This window comes from Peromyscus californicus, unplaced genomic scaffold, assembly GCF_007827085.1.
Source record: "Peromyscus californicus insignis strain IS unplaced genomic scaffold, ASM782708v3 Scaffold_2__1_contigs__length_46816999, whole genome shotgun sequence".
Lineage (NCBI taxonomy): Eukaryota > Metazoa > Chordata > Mammalia > Rodentia > Cricetidae > Peromyscus > Peromyscus californicus.
Window position 1 is genome coordinate 25,344,420 of NW_026294540.1, and position 22,003 is coordinate 25,366,422.

The 22,003-nt window shown below is 49.1% G+C and overlaps 1 protein-coding gene across 4 annotated transcripts; it reads left to right on the forward strand.

Annotated features, from left to right (window-relative positions):
• The first annotated feature begins 3,741 nt into the window (after positions 1 to 3,741).
• Positions 3,742 to 17,468, forward strand: Abhd11 (abhydrolase domain containing 11). Of its 4 annotated transcripts, none has more exons than XR_008221811.1 (7): positions 3,742 to 4,006; positions 4,145 to 4,280; positions 5,596 to 5,769; positions 5,936 to 6,049; positions 6,229 to 6,410; positions 6,640 to 6,858; positions 9,731 to 10,029. XR_008221811.1 is itself a non-coding variant. In XM_052753960.1 (6 exons), the coding sequence occupies exons 1-6, from the start codon at positions 3,879 to 3,881 to the stop codon at positions 6,770 to 6,772; spliced, it is 924 nt and encodes a 307-aa protein (XP_052609920.1). In that variant the 5' UTR covers positions 3,751 to 3,878; the 3' UTR covers positions 6,773 to 6,933. The 4 variants fall into 4 exon arrangements, 1 of the variants encoding a protein (XP_052609920.1); XR_008221810.1 differs by lacking the exon at positions 9,731 to 10,029 and adding an exon at positions 15,509 to 17,468 and having other exon boundaries at positions 3,750 to 4,006; positions 5,936 to 6,106; XR_008221809.1 differs by having other exon boundaries at positions 3,751 to 4,006; positions 5,936 to 6,106.
• The last annotated feature ends 4,535 nt before the right edge of the window (positions 17,469 to 22,003 follow it).

A 22,003-nucleotide genomic window follows, 5' to 3' on the forward strand; every position in this document is an offset into this window, starting at 1 on the left:
CACATGTTCAAGGCCAGTATGGACTGCTGAATAAGAACTTGTCTCAGCAGGGTGGTGGTGGTGCACGCCTTTAATCCCAGCACTCAGGAGGCAGAGGCAGATGAATCTCTGTGAGTTCGAGGCCAGCCTGGTCTACAGAGTGAGTTCCTGGACATCCAGGGCTACACAAAGAAACTTCTACTCACCAAAAAAAAAAAAAAAAAAAAAAAAAAAAAAAAAATGAAAGAAAAGAAAAAAGACTCTGTCTCAAAATAAAAAGTAAAGAGAGAGCTATGAGGCCCCAAGTCCAATCCCCAGTACCATTCAAATAAAAAGATGGGCCAAAGTGATGGCTGAATGGTTAAGAGCAGTGTCTGCTCTTGCAGAGGACCCAGGTTTGATTCCTAGCACCCATATGGTGGCTCTCAATGGTAATTCCAGTCCCAGAGGATCTGATGTCCTGTTTTGCTACATTCAGGCACCAGACATGCAGATATACATGCAGATAAAATATATATACACAAAACATAAAGTAAAAAAAAAAAAATTAAAAGGTCATACAATCTCAGAAGGAAAAAAGCCACATGTTCTCTGTCACATGTGGAATCTAGCCGATAATAACACACATGTGGGAATAGCATAGCACAAAGGAAAGAAAAAGACTAAGCCTAAGGGTGTGAGGAAGGACTGAATGCAGGTAAAAGACCAGGGTTATGAAGAGGATAAAAAGATAACTGTTTCTAGCCGGGTGGTGGTGGCACACGTCTTTAATCCCAGCACTCGGGAGGCAGAGCCAGGCGGATCTCTGTGAGTTCGAGGCCAGCCTGGGCTACCAAGTGAGTCCCAGGAAAGGCGCAAAGCTACACAGAGAAACCCTGTCTCGAAAAACCAAAAAAAAAAAAAAAAAAAAAAAGATAACTGTTTCTCTAGGTTTTTTGTTTTTGTTTTTTGTTTTTTGAGACAGGGTTTCTTCTCTGTAGCTTGGTGTCTGTCCTGGATCTTGCTCTGTAGCCCAGGTTGGCCTCGAACTCATAGAGATCCTCCTGCCTCTGCCTCCCGAATGCTAGGGATTTAAAGGCGTGCGCCACCACCGCCCGGCTGTTTCTCTAGTTCTACGTCTGTCATGGATTTTTGTTTGTTTGTTTGTTTTGGTGGTGCATAAAGTATATCTGATACTGAAAATATAAAATTTAATGTGATACTCCACAGCTTCTGTTTCAAATGCCTATTGTAACTATATAGAAGCTCATTGAGTTGTGTTGACTTGGGGTCTTGCTAATTTTGGTATGTGATATTTTTATTTATTTGCAAGATTTTTTTATAATAAAGTTAATAAATAATTTAAAAATTGGGGCTACTGAGATGGCTGAGTGAATGTTCTTCCAAAGGATTCACGTTCAATTCCCAGCAACCACATGGTGACTCACAACCATCTACAATGAGATCTGGTGCCCTCTTCTGGTCTGCGGGCAAACATGCAGACATAATACATAATATATAAATATACACAAATGAATAAATAAATCTAAAACCAAACACGAACAAAAAACAGTTGTCAGGTATAGTGGCACACACCTTTAATCTCGGCACTAAGGAGACAGAGGCAGGTGACACTCTGTGAGTTTGAGGCCAGTCTGGTCTACATAGCAAGTTCCAGAGAGACCCTGTCTCAAAAACAAAAAGGGCTGGAGAGATGGCTCAGTGGTTAAGAGCACCCGCTGCTCTTGCAATACCCACATGGTGACTCACAACCATCTGTAACTCCAGCTCCAGGGGAGCCTATTCCTCTTCTGAAAACACAAGGTACAAACGCGGTACACATAACATGAAGGCAAGCAAAACACTCATATACATAAAGTAAATCAACGTGTGTGTGTGTGTGTGTGTGTGTGTGTGTGTGTGTGTGTGTGTGTGCACGATTAGGCAACTAGCAGGGCAAAAGGGGATCCAACCGCTTGGTGTCTAGCTGGGGACTCTGGGAAGGATCCGAGCAGCGGGCTTGAAGTGCTATGAGAAACTTAACTTGTAAAAACGACTTTCCCAGCCGGGCGGTGGTGGCGCACGCCTTTAATCCCAGCACTCGGGAGGCAGAGCCAGGCGGATCTCTGTGAGTTCGAGGCCAGCCTGGGCTACCAAGTGAGTTCCAGGAAAGGCGCAAAGCTACACAGAGAAACCCTGTCTCGAAAAACCAAAAAAAAAAAAAAAACAAAAAAAAAACAAAAACGACTTTCCCTAGCCTAAGAAGGGCAGAAGGCAGGGTCCCTGTTGGAAGTGATTTCAGTGCGGAATGGGGTGCGTTTTGGGGGTGAGAGGATTGCTACTCTCTGCTGGTAAGTGGCAAATTGCTAATCCGGGCCCTTTCTTGATTTCTTTTTTCTTTTCTTTTAGTTAGACAGTTACTCTATGTAGTTCTGGTTGGCCTTGAACTTACAGAGAACCGCTTGCCCAAATGCTGGGTGGGATTAAAGGCTTGAGCCGCCTCGCCCAGCCCAGAGCCGTTTCTATTCAGTGCAATAACTACACTATAAATCCCTGGCCAAGGGTTTGATCCTGGTCTTCCAAATTGATCTGCATCAGAAACGGAAGACCGGACCAAGACTCTGGTTCTGCCTGTTGGACCAATCTTTTGCCCTTTCTGCACTTCAATTTACCAATTTAAGACGTTCGAAGGGACCTCGAGAGCCTCTGCTAGCTTTTTCTTGAGGGTACTTGGGGAAACAAAGCATCCATGGTCTGGGGAGCCTGGCAGGACCCCCAGCTGTGGAGCACGGCGCCACCAAGCTGGCGGGAGCTGGAACAAAAGCCACTCCTGGCGCCTCCTGCTCTGGCTGGAGGCTCAGAGAGCATGGCATCCACCCAGGGCGGTGCCTGAGGATGGAGGAGCCCGCCAAGTGGGGTCTGCTCCAGAGCCGAGAAAGGACACACCTTGCCAGGGACACGCCCACGCTTGTTCCTTGACCCTCTGGTCAAACTAGGGGAACTCTAGAATCGACTACCGGCCACTTAAAGGCTGGGGCGTGGTCTACGATGTAGCCAAGGCGCTCCGGGAGGTGCGCACAGACCAGCCAGGATTACGTAATGGTTGCAAGAGGTGGGGGCCAGAATCTTGGGTGGCTCCGCCCAGAGCGTGGCCAAGGAGACAACTTCTGGGTGCTGCCTCATCTTAAGGGTTTGAGAAATCAAGCAAGGGACCGCCCAGGTTCTCTTGTGGCTCCGCCCATAGTAGGGCATGACTAAGGGGAGCAGAGCTCGCAGAGGCACAGAAGGTGGGAATTACGTATGGATGCAAGGGGTGGTCCCAGAGTCTCTCGTGGCTCCGCCCAAGATGTGGCCAAGGGGCTTCTCTCCAGATGCTACGACGATTGTGGAGTGATGGTACAAAGAACAGGCCAATGGGGTGGCCCCTCCCAGGGCGTGGCAGGGGCTCACAGGTCTGAAGGGTATTGTGTAATGCCCAAGAGGCGGGGTCAACCCCATGTGACACCGCCCTGGTCCTGGCAAGGATCTCGTCTCTGGGCGGCTCGTAGTGTGTGCAGGAATTGAGTAATTGTGCAAGTGGGGCAGGGCTACTGTTGGATGGCTACGCCCATCGCGTAATCAAGGCAGTTAGTCCTCCAGACCGGGTTCCGAGCGGCTTCAAGAATTGCGTAATACGCAAGGGCCGGCTCTTCTGGAGGCTCCGCCCAGGGCGTGACCAAGAAGCTCCTGCATTGGGTAATGGTGCAAGGAGGGGGCTGAACTGTGCTGCGGGCTTACGTTAGGCCACGTGACCTAGAGTGCTGCCTCGACGGGGGCAGGAAGATAGGCGGAGCCCTAGTTGGAAACGAGCAGGGCTCCGGGAGGCGGAGCGTGCGCGGGACATCCCTAGGAAGCACCTTCTATAGGCCGCAAGTGACGGCATGCTCCACTGGGCGCGAGCGTGGAGGGTCCCCCGTGGGAAGCTTGGTGCCTCCTCCCCCAGATGCTCGGCGGTGCCCGTTGCCTTCAGTAGCAGCCGCAGTAGTGGCCAAGGAAACGCCGATCCGAGGTCAGTCAAGGACACCGGGAAGGTGGTACTCCTCTGGTCCTCTTCGCACGTGGCCCGGCTGGCCCCGCCCCTCCCTTGGCCCCGCCCCTTCTCTCCTTCACCCTCCCCACTTTCTCCATGGTGGCCCTCACTTTCCAGGCCGCTGCCGCTGTCCTATAACCTTCTTGATGGAGAGACGACACTCCCAGCCATCGTGTTTTTGCATGGACTCTTCGGCAGCAAAACCAACTTCAACTCCATTGCCAAGGCGATGGTCCAGAGGACCGGCAGGAGGGTGAGCTTCCGGGTGGGGTGGGGCGGGGCAGGGGTGGGCGGGGGCTAAGGGGGAAGTCTGAGGGTAGTGGATGTAGCTTCAACCTGTCAGGTCTGGGCTCAGGCTGATAAGTGGGAAAGTTTCAGTGCACTGTAACCCGGAAAACATCTTCGAAGAGGCCAGGTTCTGCAGGGTGCCTTCCAATTCGTCCATTTAGGTTACAGATCTCCACCCGTCCCTCTGTCAGGTCCCAAAGAAACTCAGGACAAATGGCTGTGGTGGTATTGTGTTCCCCAAAATATTGTGCACCCTAATAAACTTATCTGGGATCAGAGACAGAACAGCCACAATACTAAACATAGAGGATAGGCAGTGGTAGCACACGCCTTTAATCCTAGCATTCCAGAGGCAGAAATCCATCTGTTCAAGGATACAGCCAAGCATGGTGACTCATGCCTTTAATCCCAGAAAGCGAGCCTTTAATCCCAGGGAGTGATGGTAAAAAGCAGAAAGGTATATAAGGTGTGAGGACCAGAAACTAGAAGCATTTGGCTGGTTAAGCTTTCAAGCTTTCAAGCAGAGCAGTTCAGCTGAGAGCCATTGGGATGAGGACACAGAGGCTTCCAGTCTAAGGAAACAAGATCAGCTGAGAAGTTGGCCAGGTGAGGTTAGCTGTGGCCTGTTCTGTCTCTCTGACCTTCCAGTGTTCACCCCAATACCTGCCTCAGGTCTGATTTTATTAATAAGAACTTTGAAGATTCATGCTACAAATGACTAGTTGTGGTGCCTGTTAGCGTACCGGAGTGCACACTGGCTGCCAAGCTCACTCAGTACCAGTGGCTCCCCTGCCCTTGTACCACCCCTACCATAAACTTGTCCAGCCCAGGGGCTTCCCTTCCTTTCCCTTCCCTTTCCTTCCCTTCCCTTCCCTCCTCTCAGCTTCTCTTTCCTATATAATCCAGCCATTTCGGCCATGCGCTCTCTTGGTTCTCTTGGTCTGAGGCTCCACACCTCAAGTTGTCGTTTGGCCGCCACATGCACACCATGGCATCTGCGTGCACACACACGCTTGCGCACACATATATACATACGTATATATGTATATAATAAAAATCAAGGACTACGTTGGATAGCAACTAGGGAAGATATTCAAGATTGACCTCTGGCTTCTACGTGCACATGACAATGTACACACGCATACCACACACATGTGCACACAAACAAACACAATTATGTCCCCAGACTCATCTCCCTGGCTGCTTCAGAGTCTCTACCAGGCTTTTCATTGTCTACAATCAGAGTAACACCATTCCTCCCATTTCACCCCACACCCCAGGTGTTGACAGTGGATGCTCGGAACCATGGTGACAGCCCCCACAGTCCAGATGCAAGCTACGAGGCCATGAGTCAGGACCTTCAGGGCCTTCTGCCACAGCTGGGCCTGGTACCCTGCGTCGTCGTTGGCCACAGCATGGGAGGAAAGACAGCCATGCTTCTGGCCCTGCAGAGGGTGAGCTGCATCTATCTGGGTCTTCCTCATAACTGCCCTGCAAACCTTAAGTGCCCTACTGATAATGTGGGACACATCCGTGCCTTGGATGGCCAGGCTTCAGCAACTGTGCTGGAGGCCCAGTGAGTGTGTCTGGAACCTTTTCTTGTCTGATTCTGTCTTCTAGCCAGATGTTGTGGAACGATTGGTCGCTGTGGACATAAGCCCAGTAGGAACCACACCTGGATCATACCTCGGAAGCTACATAGCAGCCATGAAAGCTGTTGATATCCCGGAGAAGGTGCGGCACTCCGAGGCCCGAAAGCTGGTGGATGAACAACTTAGCTCCACTGTCAAGGTGCTGCATGCTACCCCCTTTCCTCCACCCCCATGGTGTAGACTAAGACACATGTCAGAGGAAAAAGTGGTGGGTGGGCCTCACAGAGGGCCCCTCACAACTGCCTGACCCACCCACCACAGGACCCAACCATTCGGCAGTTCCTGCTCAGTAACCTGGTGGAGGTAGACGGGCGATTCTCCTGGAGAGTGAACTTGGAAACTTTAGCTCAGTACTTGGACAAGATTTTGACCTTCCCACAGCAACTTGAATCCTACTCGGGGCCAACTCTCTTTCTGCGTGGTGGAAATTCTAGATACATACAGTAAGTCAGTGTGGGGGCGTAGGAGGGGGTATGCCTTATCCACCCCCAGCTGTGGGAGTCTGTTTGGGTCGGGGAGGGCTTGGGTGTGCACATGGGGTATCTGGGAGCCTGGCAACACCACCGGGCATGTAGATTCATGTAACTCTTGTTCTCTCCCATTCTCTCTGTCTCTCTCTCTCTCCATTGTCTTCTTTAACCTCATCTTGCTTGGCTTCACTACGGTGGCCAGACCCAGCCACCACTCAGAGATTAGGCGTCTCTTTCCTCAAGCCCAGATTCAGACCGTGCCTAATGCTGGCCACTGGGTCCACAGTGACAAGCCCCAAGACTTCATGGATGCTGTCAGCAGCTTCTTGGCCTGAGAAGTGGCTCCTTGGAAGAGCAGACAGGGAGCTCTGGGCTTGGCATCCTTGTGACCTGTCCCTGGCTTCTGCACAGAACAACTCAGGTGGGCACGGAGAGGGCACACAGGGGTCCAGAGGTGGCCCAACACTTTAATGAATAAAGTCGGTTCTCTTATTAACGTTCTGGGATCCGTTTTCACCACCATCGTCCCCACTGACTCCGGGAGAGGTGGATCCGGGAGGTCCCGCCTGCATTGGTGTTCTCTTGTGTGGCCAGAGCGCCCCTGGACTCTCCCCGCAGTTGACTCTGCACCCGCTCTCGAACCACGAGCTGCATGTCTTCCTGGGGACAGGAGAGAGAGAGGGCAGGTTCAAGGCCGCCCCTGGGGACGGAGGGGTGTCCCCCGAGCCTCCCGCGGCGGAGGCCCCACCCTACCTACCTCCCAGGCCTCCACTTCCTGCTTCAGCCTCAGTTTCTCCTGTAGGACTTCCAGCAGCTGAGCCTCCACGGTGCGCAGCCTGGCCCTGCAGGAGTGCAGCTCGGCTTCCACGGCCTGTTTCCTGCAGGTGGCAGGGACAGCAGCAGGGGATTTCTGGTGGGATGTCTGGAGTCCCTTTCCTCTCCTGTAGCAGGAGTGAGGCCCCCACCCCCACCCCCCATCTGAAGTTTCTCTCACTTAGCAATGGCTTCATCCCGCTCCTGCAGGACTTGCTCCAGGGAAGGCTCTGCCCGGGTGTCCCCCAGTGCTCCAGCCGCTTGGGATTCTGGGTTCTGTTGGAGGGTAATGGGTGGAGGAGGCAGTGATCTGGGGCTTGTCTGAATGAGAAGCCCCACCCTGGGTACTCCTGCCCTGGCCTTGACCCCGACCCCTAACCTACCTGCCCTGTTATTTCCACCTAGCTAGCCTTACAACCCTTTGCCTCCAGGGGGCACTCCACCCTCATCTTGTAAAGTCCTAGACGAACCTTAGTATGGCTGGCTAGCTGGGAAGTAGGCCAGGGGACTTTGGGCCTTACTCAGGAACAGCAAGCAAGGCCCCTTGGCTGGGTTCAGCAGAATGGACAAGAGTGTTTGGAACTCCCAGAGAGAAAGGGTTTCCTACACTGCCCTCAGGAGATCATAGTGAGTGGTGGGCTGGGGACACGTACCTTTCAGTGTCCCTAGAGAGGTGGCCAGGTGACTGAGGTTCTTGTCAGCTGGTTGTGGCTAACAGAAGACGGAGCCCTTTGCCCTTCCAGGCAGGGCACTCCCTAGCAGACTCCACCTACTGAAGAACAATCCAGGGCAAGGAGCAAGTACACCTCCCTCCTCACACCTTGGAACGCCCCAGGCCTTCCCCCAAGTCTTGCCTTCCTTCGTCCCTAGGGGCGCTCCACTGGTGTCTTGCTATAGCCAAGGAGGGACAACCTTGGCTTGGTCCAGAACTCTGCAAGGCTGAGCATGAGGCAGTCCCCCAGCATGAGGGTTGACTCTTTGCTAGCCCTTCAAGGCATAATATGCCCCCAGAATCCTAACGCCCAACTCAGAAGGGGAAAAAAAAATCCCAAGGCATCCTTACTAAAATCGTGAATATCCACTTTCCGCTATGTTATTGCTAGTATACCCCAAACATGCAGGACCAGGCAGACTCTAACTGAACTACATTTCCAAGATGAGGGAATTTTGTTTGCTTGCTTGCTTGCTTGTTTTGAGACAGGTCTTCTCTGTGTAGCCCTGGCTGCCCTGGAACTCACTCTGCAGATCAGGCTGGCCTCAAACATAGAGATCCCCCTGCCCCTGCCTCCCAAGTACTGGGATGGTGCATGTCTTTAATTCCAGCACTCTCAGCACTCAGGAGGCAGAAGCAGGAGGATCTGTGTGAGTTCGAGGCCAGCCTGGTCTACAGAGTGGGTTCCAGGACAGCCAGGGCTACACAGAGAAACCCTGTCTTGAAAATTAAAAAAAAAAAAAAAAAAAAAAGGAATAGAAATCTAATAAGGTATGGAACATCATACCCAGTTGTTCTCTCTTTCTATTCTCAACCCAGAATAATTTGTAACCTGTGAGTTTTCGTGAGCTTGACAGGTAAACTGCTCTTTCATTTAGGTGAGTCCAGTTTTCCTCTTGATTGGACCATCATTTTGTGCTACCATAAACATCCCAGAAATGAGGCTGTTTTCTGATGCTGTCCAGTGTGATTCAAACCCTGGCATATGAATGTCAGTCACCTGACGTAGATGTTTAGTCCATGTTGGGCAAGGGAAGGTATTTTTGAAACTTTGAGCATCATTTTCCTTTTATTTCTTTGTGCCATGCTAGGTGAGGAATGAACACAGGCTCTTGCACATGCTAGGCAAGTGTTCTGCTGCCTAGCCATGCTCCATACCCTAACTGGGGGATACTAGGCAGGGGCTCTACCACTGAGCCACACCCCAGCCCCTCACTGGGGGATTCTAGGCAGGGGCTCTACCACTGAGCCACCCCAGCCCCTCACTGGGAGATTCTAGGCAGGGGCTCTACCACTGAGCCACATCCCAGCCCATAGAATACTCTTTTGTGTTCTTGAGCATCTCAGCATCCTTGGATTCTTAAACCAGTATCTCCAAGGACAGCTGTACTTAGAGCCCATGATGAGGTGGCTGGTAGATGGCTCATTGCCGTTTGGCGGGTGCATTTCTATGTCCATTTTCACATCTGTATAGTTTTTGGGTTTTTTTTTTGTTTGTTTGTTTGTTTGTTTGAGACAGGGTTTCTCTGTGTAGCCCAGGCTGTCCTGAAACTCACTCTGTAAACCATCCTGGCCTTGCACTCACAGAGATCCGCCTGCCTCCGCCTCTCAATTGCTGGGATAAAAGGCGTGTGCCACCACCGCCCGGCCTGTATAGTTATTGGTCTTCATAGATTACACATTTGTTTACATCTTGCGGTGGTGTCCAGAGTGGCATATGCCACCCTAACCTTTCCCCTTTCTGTATTTTTATTTCCCTTCTTCAAAGAGCCAGAAACAGAGCCAGCAAGGTGGCTAAGTAGGTAAGTGGACCCGCTGCCGATCCTAGAGACCAGAGTGTCACCCCTGGGATCCACAGACTCCGGAGATGACACGTTACGACAGTAGCTGTGCAAAGCAGAAGTGTAAACGAAGGGTCTGAACGAACTCTCACAAGCCAAGGAGATGGAACAGCCCTGTCCTTTAATGTCCACACACTGTGGCTCATGCATGACTGCGTGTGCATGTGCGTGTGCATGCACACACACTAATAAAGTTAAGTTACCGCCCCCAAAAAGGAGCAACCTAGCTTTCCTTGTTGTCAATATCTCATAATTTGTTCATTTGTCTAGTATGTTCTAGTATTTCCATGGGACTGGACTCTCCTCAGCTTTTATCCATTTTATTAATTTATTAATTTGTTTGTTTTAGTTTTTTGAGGCAGGGTTTCTCTGTGTAGCCTTGGCTGCCCTGGAACTCTCTGTGTAGCCCAGTCTGACCTCAGAGATCTGCCTGCCTCTGCCTCCCGTGTACTGAGATTAAAGGTATGTGCCACGCCCCCCAGCGTGCGTGCGTGCGTGCGTGCGTGCATGCGTGTGTGTATTCATGTGTCCTACGAACATTTAGCACCTGCTCTGATCTAGCCATGTATCCTGATGATGGGAGGGAAAATAGACAGGATTTCACCGTCTCGGGGACATTCACATCCTAGCGACACAGATGCTAAAGTAAAACCGCCAGACGCTGTAAGGCGTGCCTGCAACCGCAACGCTCGGAAGGCTGAGTCACGAAGATCGGGGACTGGAGACACAGCAATTAAGAGCACATTCTGCTCTTGCAGAGGATCTGAGTTCAGTTCCCAGCACCTAAGGCAGGCAGCTCACAACTGCCTGTAGCTCTAGCTCCGAGGAATTTGACATCCTCTCTGGTCTCCCGGCGTGGGGGGGTGGGGGTTGGCGCTAAGGATTATAACCATAAATATGCAAATTGTAGCCAGTATCGGTTCCAACTTCTAGAGCAGTGGTTCTCAATCTTAATGCTATGACCCCTTAGTACAGTTTCTCGTGTGATGATAACCCCCAGCCATACAATTATTTTCATTGCTCCATCGTAACTGCAATTTTGCTACTGTTGTGAATCATGATGTAAATACCTAATATGTAGATGGTCTTAGGGGCCCCCTGTGAAAGGGTTGTCCGACCCCCAGAGGGGTCACAACCTACAGGTTGAGAGCCACTGTTCTAGAGCCCAACTCCAGGCAGTTTATCTCCTCAGCCCATTTTTTAATTGAATTGTTCAGTATTTTGATGTCTAGTTTCTTGAGTTCTTTATACACTTTGGAGATCAGTCCTCTGTCAGATGTGGGGTTGGTGAAGGTCTTTTCCCATTCTGTAGGCTGTCTTTTTGTCTTATTGACTGTGTCTTTTGCCCTACAAAAGCTTCTCAGTTTCAAGACGTCCCATTTATTAATTGTTGTTCTCAGTGTCTGTGCTGCTGGTGTTATATTTAGGAAGTGATCTCCTGTGCCAATGTGTTCAAGACTACTTCTACTTTCTCTTCTATTAAGTTTAGTGTAACTGGATTTATGTTGAGGTCTTTGATCCACTTGGACTTGAGTTTTGTGCATGGTGACAGATATGGATCTATTTGTAATCTTTTACATATTGACATCCAGTTATGTCAGCACCATTTGTTGAAGATACTTTCTTTTTTCCATTGTATAGTTTTGGCTTCTTTGTCAAAAATCAGGTGTTCATATGTGCGTGGACTAATGTCAGGGTCTTCAATTAGATTCCATTGATCTGTATGTCGGTTTTTATGCCAGTACCAAGCTGTTTTTATTACTATAGCTCTATAGTAGAGCTTGAGGTCAGGGATGGTGATGCCTCCAGAGGTTGCTTTATTATACAGCATTCTTTTAGCTGTATAATATCCTGGGTCTTTTGTTTTTCCATATGAAGTTGAGTATTGTTCTTTCCAAGTCTGTGAAGAATTGTGTTGGGATTTTGATGGGGATTGTATTGAATCTGTAGATTGCTTTTGGTAAGATTGCCAGGCAGTTTATTTTAGGCATATTTAAGTACAGTACAATTCGCTCGCGGGGGGAAAAAAAAGTTTCCTGGTGACACAGTCCCGTGTGCACATGGAGGCATATTTACATCAAAACTTCCCCAAGTACATGACACTTCTTTCATGAAGATGGATTCTAGAGATAGGCTACATGTGTTATCTTAAGGGCCTAGGGGAGGATCTGTTGTGGTCCCCCTCATAGATAACGTGGAGGTCATATGGACTATTTAGCCACCGCTGGTCCTGGTTATGGGAACTTGGGGACGCCCCTGGCCATGTAGATAGTGCAAGGGTCACCTAGACTATTAAGTATCTCCAGTCCTGTTTTTGGAGCCTGGGGAAGCCTTTGGGCACACAGCGCAAGGGTTACCTAGGCTGTTAGCTACTTCCGTCCCCAGCCTTCTGGATGGAAAACGGGTTATGTATCTTCTGCCTTGAGAAGACAACCCTTTTTGTTAACATTCCTGGTTTCCCTAGTGCAATCTGTGAGCACAAGGACCTTTGCACTCCCAACAAAGAGCGCTGGCTACTCTTGGAGAGGACTCTAGTTCAAGTGCCAGCACCCACATCACACAGCTCCCATCTATTTGTAACTCCAGTTCCCAGTGATCCAACGCCCTCTTCTGGCCTCCTTGGGCACCTGTACTCACGGGCACATACCCAAACACACACACACATGCACACACACATGCACGCACACACACACACAATATAAATAAATCCTTAAAAATATTTTTGACGGCCGGGTGATAGTGGCACATGCTTTTAATCTCATCACTCAGGAGGCAAAGCCAGGAGGATCTCTGTGAGTTCAAGGTCAGCCTGGGCTACAAAGTGAGTTTCAGGACAGGCACCAAAGCTGCACAGAGAAACCCTGTCTCAAAAACAAACAAACAAACAACAACAACAACGAAACAATATGTTTTTGAAAAGATGTGGTTTTTAACTTTTTGTTTTGTTTTGAGACAAGGTTTCTCTGTGTAGCCCTGGCTGTCCTGGAACCCACTCTGTAGACCAGGCTAACCTTGAACTCAGAGATCCACATGCCTCTGCCTCCTGAATACTGAGATTAAAGATGGGCGCCACCATTGCCTGGCCCAAGGTGTGATTTTTTTTAAATATTTAAATTTTCAATATTTTAACTACTTCTAAGTGGAGAATCAATTATTCATCTTCTTTTAAATGAAAATATTGGGCGAAATTTCTCTCTTACAATCTTTTTTTTTATTTTTTTTTATTTTATTTTTTTTTATTTTTTATTTTTTTTGGTTTTTCGAGACAGGGTTTCTCTGTGTAGCTTTGCGCCTTTCCTGGAACTCACTTTGGAGACCAGGCTGGCCTCGAACTCACAGAGATCCGCCTGCCTCTGCCTCCCGAGTGCTGGGATTAAAGGCGTGCGCCACCACCGCCCGGCACAATCTTTTTTTTTAAAGGTTTATTTATTTATTTATTTATTTATTTATTTATTTATTTATTTATTTATTTATTTATTTATTTATTTATTTATTATGTATATAGTGTTCTGCCTGTATGTATGCCTGCAGGCCAGAAGAGGGTACCAGATCTCATTTTAGATGGTTGTGAGCCACCATGTGGTTGCTGGGAATTGAACTCAGGACCTCTGGAAGATTAGCCAGTGCTCTTAACCTCTGAGCCATCTCTCCAGCCCTACAGTCTTATACGTAGGAAAAAGGAGGAAATAAACTTATATCCAGAGCTGGTGGATTTCAACCGAAACACCATCTCACAAGTCATACTCCAGTAGCATGGGTTGCCTCCTGGCTGCCCATCTGTCTCCCGTCCTCTCTTACTGAGCTCAGGCCTTGAAGCTGAGCTGGAAGATGGTCGCAGATTAATGATGAACTGTAATGGAGGAAGGATAGCAGAGGGAGAGTGAGCCGCTGTTTGGAGGCCTGTGCGCGGGTTCTGGTGCCAGTGGAGCTGGAATCTGTGTATGTGTGGGGTGCTTTCAGAGTCATCTAACTCTTAGGACCTGAACCGAATGGTCTTTATCTGTCAGATGGAGCCAAAGGGGATCTGCCTGATGGGGCCACAGCGGGAGACTGAACACAGCCCTGGAGACTGGAGAACTGTGTTTTCTATCAATGATGGCTACCCTGTCAAGGAGCAATAGTCCATAAACCTTCCCCATCTTGAAACTCTTGCGTGCTGGGTGGTTGTTTTGTCAACTTGACACTAGCTAGAGTCATCTGAGAGGAGGAGCCTCAATTAAGAAAATGCCTCCTGCCGGGGGGGGGGGGGGGGGGGGGGGGGGCGCGGGGGGGGGGGGGGGGCGCGGCGGCGGCGCACGCCTTTAATCCCAGCACTCGGGAGGCAGAGCCAGGTGGATCTCTGTGAGTTCGAGGCCAGCCTGGTCTACAGAGCGAGATCCAGGAAAGGCACAAAGCTACACAGAGAAACCCTGTCTCGAAAAACCAAAAAAAGAAAATGCCTCCATAAGGTCAAGCTGTAAGCAAGACTGTAGGGCATTTTCTTCCTTCCTTCCTTCCTTCCTTCCTTCCTTCCTTCCTTCCTTCCTTCCTTCTTTCTTATTTTTTTAGGGGGGTTGTTTGTTTGTTTGTTTGAGACAGGGTTTCTCTGTGTAGCCCTGGCTGTCCTGGAACTCACTCTGTAGACCAGACTGGCCTTGAACTCACAGAGATCCACCTGCCTCTGCCTCCTGAGTGCTAGGATTAAAGACTGTGCCACCACCACTGCCCAGCTGGGCATTTTCTTAATTCATGGGGGGACGGCGCTGCTCATTGTGGGTCCTGGGTTCTGTAGGAAAGCAGGCCCGAATGGTGGTGTTTTCACATGCTTTTTTTTTTTTTTTTTTTAAGATTTATTTTTTTATTATGTATACAGTGTTCTGCCTGCAGGCCAGAAGAGGGCACCAGATCTCATTACAGATGGTTGTGAGCCACCATGTGGTTGCTGGGAATTGAACTCAGGACCTCTGGAAGAGCAGCCAGCGCTCTTAACCTCTGATCCATCTCTCCAGCCCTGGCACATGCTTTTTTTTTTTGTTTTTAAGATTTATTTATTTATTATGTAAACAGGAGAGGGTGCCAGATCTCATTACAGATGGTTGTGAGCCACCATGTGGGTGCTGGGAATTGAACTCAGGACCTCTGGAAGAGCAGTCAGTATTCTTAACCTCTGAGCCATCTCTCCAGCCCCCTGGCACATGCTTTTAATCACAATACTCGGGAGGTAAGTGAATCTCTGTGAGTTTGAGGCCAGCCTGGTCGACAGAGCTAGTTCCAGGATAGCCGAGGCTACACAGAGAAACCCTGTCTCGAAAAACAAAGCAAAACAAAAAAGCAGGCTGAACAAGCCATGACGACAAGCCGAGAAGCCACACCCCTCCACGGCCTCTGCCTCAGCTCCTGCCTCCAGGTTCCTGCCCTGTTTGAGTTCCTGCCTCGGTTTCCTTCAATGTCAGGTGGCTCAAAATTACTTGTAATTCCAGCTCCAGGGGACCATCTGGCCTCCAAAGGCATCCATGACACATAAACTAAAAACAAAACCAGAAAACTATTAAAATAAATACCTCGGGGATGTAGCTCAGCGGTAGAGCATCTGCTTAGAATCCTGCCAGTGAGGGGCTACGGGTGTGGCTCAGTAGTAGAGTGCCTGTGTGAGGCTCTGGGTTTTATCCCCAACGCTAAAAAATCACATTGGGCGGCGGGGATAAAGCTTCCTTTTCCTCCTCCAGGTGCGTACACTCCCTGGACTTCTCTGTTTTCCTCTTGTCACTGCCAGATGACGCCGCCACCAGCTGGAGGGCTTCTGTCGCCTGTGATTTCATCCCAGACTCCGCACACAGGTGCAGGGGAACGCAGCTGGACAAGCGAGGCAGTATCACCCTTGACCTGTAGGTGGCAGCAGCTCCCAACTGCAGAGATCCAATGAGCGGACCCGGCTCCCCAAGGGCGTGAGATGGAACCAGCCGTGCCCAGGGCGCTTGGCAATTCCCAGGGCTCCTTTGTAAAAACTCTGCTCATCTGATCCTGCACGTGTTTTCCACTCACTCTATCGACACCTCGGGAATCAAGGGACACGACCCAGTGGATGGCAGCGGTAGCACAGGCCTGTAATCCCAGCACTTGGGGAGGTAAAGCTAAGGAAAAGGAATTCAAGAACGTCCTTGGCTACATATCACGAGGTAGAAGCCAGCCTGCGGTCAATGAGACTCCGTGGCACACACAAAGAAACCGACTCTGTGGGTGACTTCCAGCCTGGCCCTCACCTGAATTCCAGGGCATACCTGTGCGTTAGCTTTCCTATTGGACTGTGATGGGGAGCGCAAATTGAAGAGTTCCCACCTCAGATCACATCATCCCTTACTCTGCAGCATTCTGCTTCCTCTCCGTCCCGTGTCTCTCTCCCTGTGAGACAGGCATCCTAAGTAGCTAGCCTTGGCTATTCTAGAACACACTACGTAAACAAACCTGACCTTGAACTTAGTGCTATCCTGCATTTGCCTTCCCAGGGTTGGGGTTACCGGTGTGAGTGACATACAGCTTTTTTTTTTTTTCTTAATGCGTGGGTATTTTGCCTAATTCTCCCGGAAGACAGAAGAGGGTGTCAGATGCCCTGAGCTGCCCATGTGGGAGCTGAGAATCAACCCCAGGTCTTCTGAAAGAGCAGTGAGTGCCCTGAACTGATGACTTTCTCCAGCCCCCTGTAGTAAATTGTTTTGTTTTTCCAAGGCAGGGTTTCTCTGTGTAGCTTTGGTGCCTGTCCTGGATCTCACTCTGTAGACCAGGCTGGCCTTGAACTCACAGAGATCCACCTGGCTCTGCTTCCCGAGTGCTGGGGTTAAAGGCGTGAGCCACCACCGCCCGGCTTGTAGTAATATATTTTAAAGTGTGTTACTTTTGTTTTTGTTGCATTTGTTTAACTGTGAAGCTGTGTTACTGTACCTGTCTAAAACACCTGATGGTCTAATAAAGAACTGAACGGTCAATAGCAAGGCAGGAGAAAGGGTAGGCGGGGCTGGCAGGCAGAGAGGATAAACAGAAAGAGAAAACTGTGAGGAGAGATGAAGCAGCCAGAGAAGGAGGAGGACCCTAGGGGCCAGTCACCCAGCTACACAGCAAACCACAGAGAAAGAGTAAGATTTACAGAAGTAAGAGAATGGGAAAAGCCCAGAGGCAAAAGGTAGTCAGGATAGAATAAGTTAAGAAAAGCTGGCACCAAACTAAGCCAAGCTAAGGCCAGGCATTGATCATTAAGAAAAAGCCTCCATGTGTGATTTATCTGGGAGCTGGGTGGTGCCCTCCCCCACCCCAAGAAAAAGAGTAAAAACAACCAACAACATAATGGCGTGCTCTGGGATGTCCTGTATGTTGTGAATAAATAAAACTCTGATTGGCCAGTAACCAGGCAGGAAGGATAGGGTAGGAGGGACAAGGAGGAGAAGAATCTGGGGAGGTGGAAGACTGAGGCAGAGAGATACAGCCGCCGCCATGACAAGCGAGATGTAAGGTACCAGTAAGCCACGAGCCACGTGGCAACTTATAGACTAATAGATACGGGTTAATTTAAGATATAAGAACTAGGGGGCTGGAGAAATGGCTCAGAGGTTAAGAGCACTGACTGCTCTTCCAGAGGTCCTGAGTTCAATTCCCAGCACCCACATGGTGGCTCACAACCATCTGTAATGAGATCTGGTGCCCTCTTCTAGCCTGCAAGGATACATGTAGACAGAACACTGTATACATAATAAATAAATAAAATCTAAAAAAAAAAGATGTAAGAAGTAGATAACAAGAAGTCTGCTATGGCCATACAGTTTGTAAGCAATATAAGTCTCTGTGTGCTTACTTGGTTGGGTCTGAGTGTCTGTGGGACTGGCGGGTGAGAGAGATTTGTCCTGACCGTGGGCCAGGCAGGACCAGGAAAACTCTAGCTACAATAGCATTCCAATGTGGGCCCTTATTTCCACGCAGGGCTTAAGAAAGCTGAGTTTAAAAAAGAAAAACAAACAAACAAACAAAAAACGGGACAGATTCTGCTGGTCACTGAGCCCTTTGAGCAGCTAGTACATTATTAGGAATAAAAAACTAAGTAAAAATGCCTGCCACAGTGGAAGCATTGACATTCTAGAGATTTAGGAAGGTTGAATGAAGTTCCTGGTCAGACAAACCTCAGACTGGCTATGGAGTTTCACACGTGGCTTTCAGACCTGAGAAGTGGGGTGGAGTCATTTGAGAGCCAGCTGGCGAGAATCCAGGCGTAGGTTAGCAGTTTAAAGGTTTGCTTATGCAGGGCAGCGGTGGTACACATCTTTAATCCCAGCACTCAGGAGGCAGAGTCAGGCAGATCTCTGTGAGTTTGAGGCCAGCCTGGTCTACAGAGCAAGATCCAAGACAGGAACCAAAACTACACAGAGAAACCCTGTCTCAGAAAAAAAAAAAAAAAAAAAAAAAAAAAAAGGTTTGCTCACACAGTCAAAAAAAGCTGAAGATACACAATAAAAGAGGTCCAGAAGGAAAAATCTCTAAGCAAGTTATAGTGTATTTAACAATGTGCTTAGGCTTAAGAAAAGGAAAAGGGGGGGTTGGGGATTTAGCTCAGTGGGAGAGCGCTTGCCTAGCAAGTGCAAGGCCCTGGGTTCGGTCCTCAGCTCCAGGAAAAAAGAAGAAGAAGAAGAAGAAAAAAAGGAAAAGGGTATAGTCATAGAAAATAAATCAATAGTTTTATAAAATAAAGTCTTTAAAGAAAGAATAAATAAGCCACATGGAGATGGAAATACACAGTGAGTTTGGATCCTGTATGTTGTGTTGATTTTGAATTTTTTTTTCTTTTTTTGATTTTTATTTTTTATTTATACAATGTTCTGCCTGCATGTATGCCTGCAAGCCAGAAGAGGGCACCAGATCTCATTACAGATGGTTGTGAGCTACCATGTGGTTGCTGGGAATTGAACTCAGGACCTCTGGAAGAGCAGTCAGTGCTCTTAACCTCTGAGCCATCTCTCCAGCCCTGATTTTGAATTTTTGAATGGTCATAAGCAAGCAACAGCTGCTAAGAGACATGGAATTAAAAGAGGGACTGTTGAAATAAATCAGCTTGGGGCTGGAGAGATGGCTCAGAGGTTAAGAGCACTGACTGCTCTTCCAGAGGTCCTGAGTTCAATTCCCAGCAACCACATGGTGGCTCACAACCATCTATAGTGAGATCTGATGCCTGCTTCTGGCATGCAAGTGTACATGAAGGTAGAGCACTCATATACATAAAATAAATCTTAAAAAAAAAAAAAAAGAAAAGGAAAACATGAGCCTCAAGTTCAGAGAGAGAGACTTTGCCTTAAAGAAATAGGGAGATGGGTGGGGGGGACACAGGACTCTGTGGTTGGTATGTAAAATGAATAGAAAATCTCTTAATAAAAAAAAAAAAAGAGACGGGCGGTGGTGGCGCACGCCTTTAATCCCAGCACTCGGGAGGCAGAGCCAGGCGGATCTGTGTAAGTTCGAGGCCAGCCTGGGCTACCAAGTGAGTTCCAGGAAAGGCACAAAGCTACACAGAGAAACCCTGTCTCAAAAAACAAAAAAAAAAAAAAACAAAAAAAAACAAAAAAAAAAACAAACAAACAAAAAAAGAAAGCCGGGCGGTGGTGGCGCACACCTTTAATCCCAGCACTCGGGAGGCAGAGGCAGGCGGATCTCTGTGAGTTCGAGGCCAGCCTGGTCTCCAAAGCGAGTTCCAGGAAAGGCACAAAGCTACACAGAGAAACCCTGTCTCGAAAAACCAAAAAAAAAAAAAAAAAAAGAAAAAAAAAAAAAGAAAGAAATCAGCCTATATACCTATGCCTTAACTTTAATCCCAGCACTAGGGAGGCAGAGGCAGGTGGATCTCTGTGTGTTTGAGGCCAACCTGGCCTACAGAGTTCCAGGACAGGAACAGTGAGGGGCTGGGGTGTGGCTCAGTGGTAGAGCACCTGCCTAGAATCCCCCAGTGAGGGGCTGGGCTTGTGGCTCAGTGGTAGAGCACCTGCCTAGAATCTCCCAGTGAGGGGCTGGGGTGTGGTTCAGTGGTAGAGCACCTGCCTAGAATCCCCCAGTGAGGGGCTGGGGTGTGGCTCAGTGGTAGAGCACCTGCCTAGAATCTCCCAGTGAGGGGCTGGGGTGTGGTTCAGTGGTAGAGCACCTGCCTAGAATCCCCCAGTGAGGGGCTGGGCTTGTGGCTCAGTGGTAGAGCACCTGCCTAGAATCCCCCAGTGAGGGGCTGGGGTGTGGCTCAGTGGTAGAGCACCTGCCTAGAATCTCCCAGTGAGGGGCTGGGGTGTGGTTCAGTGGTAGAGCACCTGCCTAGAATCCCCTAGTGAATGAATAAGTCATGGTTCTGCAGCAGAGTACTTGCTAATCCAAAAAAAAAAAAAGTTTAATGTGAAGTGCACACTTTCATTTCTTCATTCATTTTTCATGCTAACATTTAACATGTCTACATGAGTGATGTTGGCAAGATACTGTGGCTTTCTCTGGAAGCAGCTGTGTCTCATTTTCCTGAAGTCTCTGCATTCAGCCAGATACTGAGTTCTGAGGACATAGCCGTGACTTAGCCCTGACTCTCCCTGAACACAGGAAACCCACTCTCCGGGGCCGGGCAGCTTCCCCTGTCAGTCAAATGGGCCCTGTGGAGCACACAGGGTAGAGATGACCAGAGTATAGTGGCCCACTGAACCTCCACTCCCAGCACTCAGGAGCCTGAGGCAGGAGGACCTTAACTTTGAAGCTAGCCGGGACGACAGTGTGTCCCAGCAATGTGAGGGGCTAACTCAAAATACAAAAGAGGGGGGGCTGGGCATGTAATTCAGTTGGTAGAGTGCTTGCCTAGCATGCATGAAACACTGAGTTCCATCTACAGCGGTGCATAAAATGGGAGTGATGGGACACATCTGTAACCCCAGCACTTGGGAGGTGGAATATGTGTTCTACAGCACTATCTTTTGAGCCAACCGATCACCATCTTCAGGAGCTGGGCTGGGCCTGTTCAAAACATCATCCCAGACGGGCTAGTTGACTGTTGAACTTTCCTCATAGAAGGGGGAGCAGAGAGGTTCATGGGACCCTCACCTGAGTATCCAGGCATTCCTCCCATCCAGTTGGATATATAATTCTGCCCTCATGTGGAGCATGGGAAGGGCTAGAGTCTTTTTTTTTCTTTTCCGGAGCTGAGGACTGAACCCAGGGCCTTGCGCTTGCTAGGCAAGCACTCTGCCACTGAGCTAAATCCCCAACCCCAGCTAGAGTCTGAGTGTGGGGAGACCTAAGGGAACAGACACCATCCATGCAAGCATGTGAAAATCATCATCCCAAGTAAGCAGACTTTGCAGGGTGGCCTTTTGGAGAGAAGCATCCATACACCTGTGAGAGATCCCTCACCTATGCCCTGTAAGTACGGCCAATAGACTCGTTGATGTCCCAGAGTCAACTTTGGTGGCATCATACCTTCCTTGGTTTGCTTTGGGGACCTTATAGTGGGGGAAGGAATTTTAGCAACACAGAGGCAGGAAGATCAAGGATTCGATATCTTTAGCTACATAGAAAGTTTGAGGCCAACCTGAGATACAAGAGACCCTTTTTTTAAACACACACACACACACACACACACACACACACACACACACACACACACACACGCGCACAATGAGATGGCTCATTGAGTAAAGGCACTTACTGCCAAGCCTGATGACCCAGGTTTGATCTCTGTGACCCACATTGTGGAAGCGGAATACCGGCTCCTGCAAGTTGTCCCCTGACCTCTCTCTGTCTGCTGTGGCATTACCATGCACATAAATAAATGATATTAAAAATAAAATATAGCAGAATGTTGACGTCTGGACAACTGGGAAGGATGCGGTTGTCTCCCACGCCAGGCCACATTTATCTCCTGTCAGATTTTCTAGGGAGAAAGGGAAGGCTGAACCAGTGTCCCAGCCTGCCTGCCAGCCAGTTGTCTAACCTTCGCTGAAAGTCTGGGAGAGGCGCCAGGGCCAGACACACCGGGCACAGCAGGCGGCTGGATCGGATCCAGAACCATGCCTTGGTAACTCTAAGGTACAAAGAGGAATGAGTGTGCTTGGCTTGGGGTCAAGAAAGCCTGAGACCATTCACACAGAAGATCAGCAGCAGGGGGTGGGTAGATGAGGAGGTAGGAGGGGTGTGTGTGTGTGTGTGTGTGTGTGTGTGTGTGTGTGTGTCTG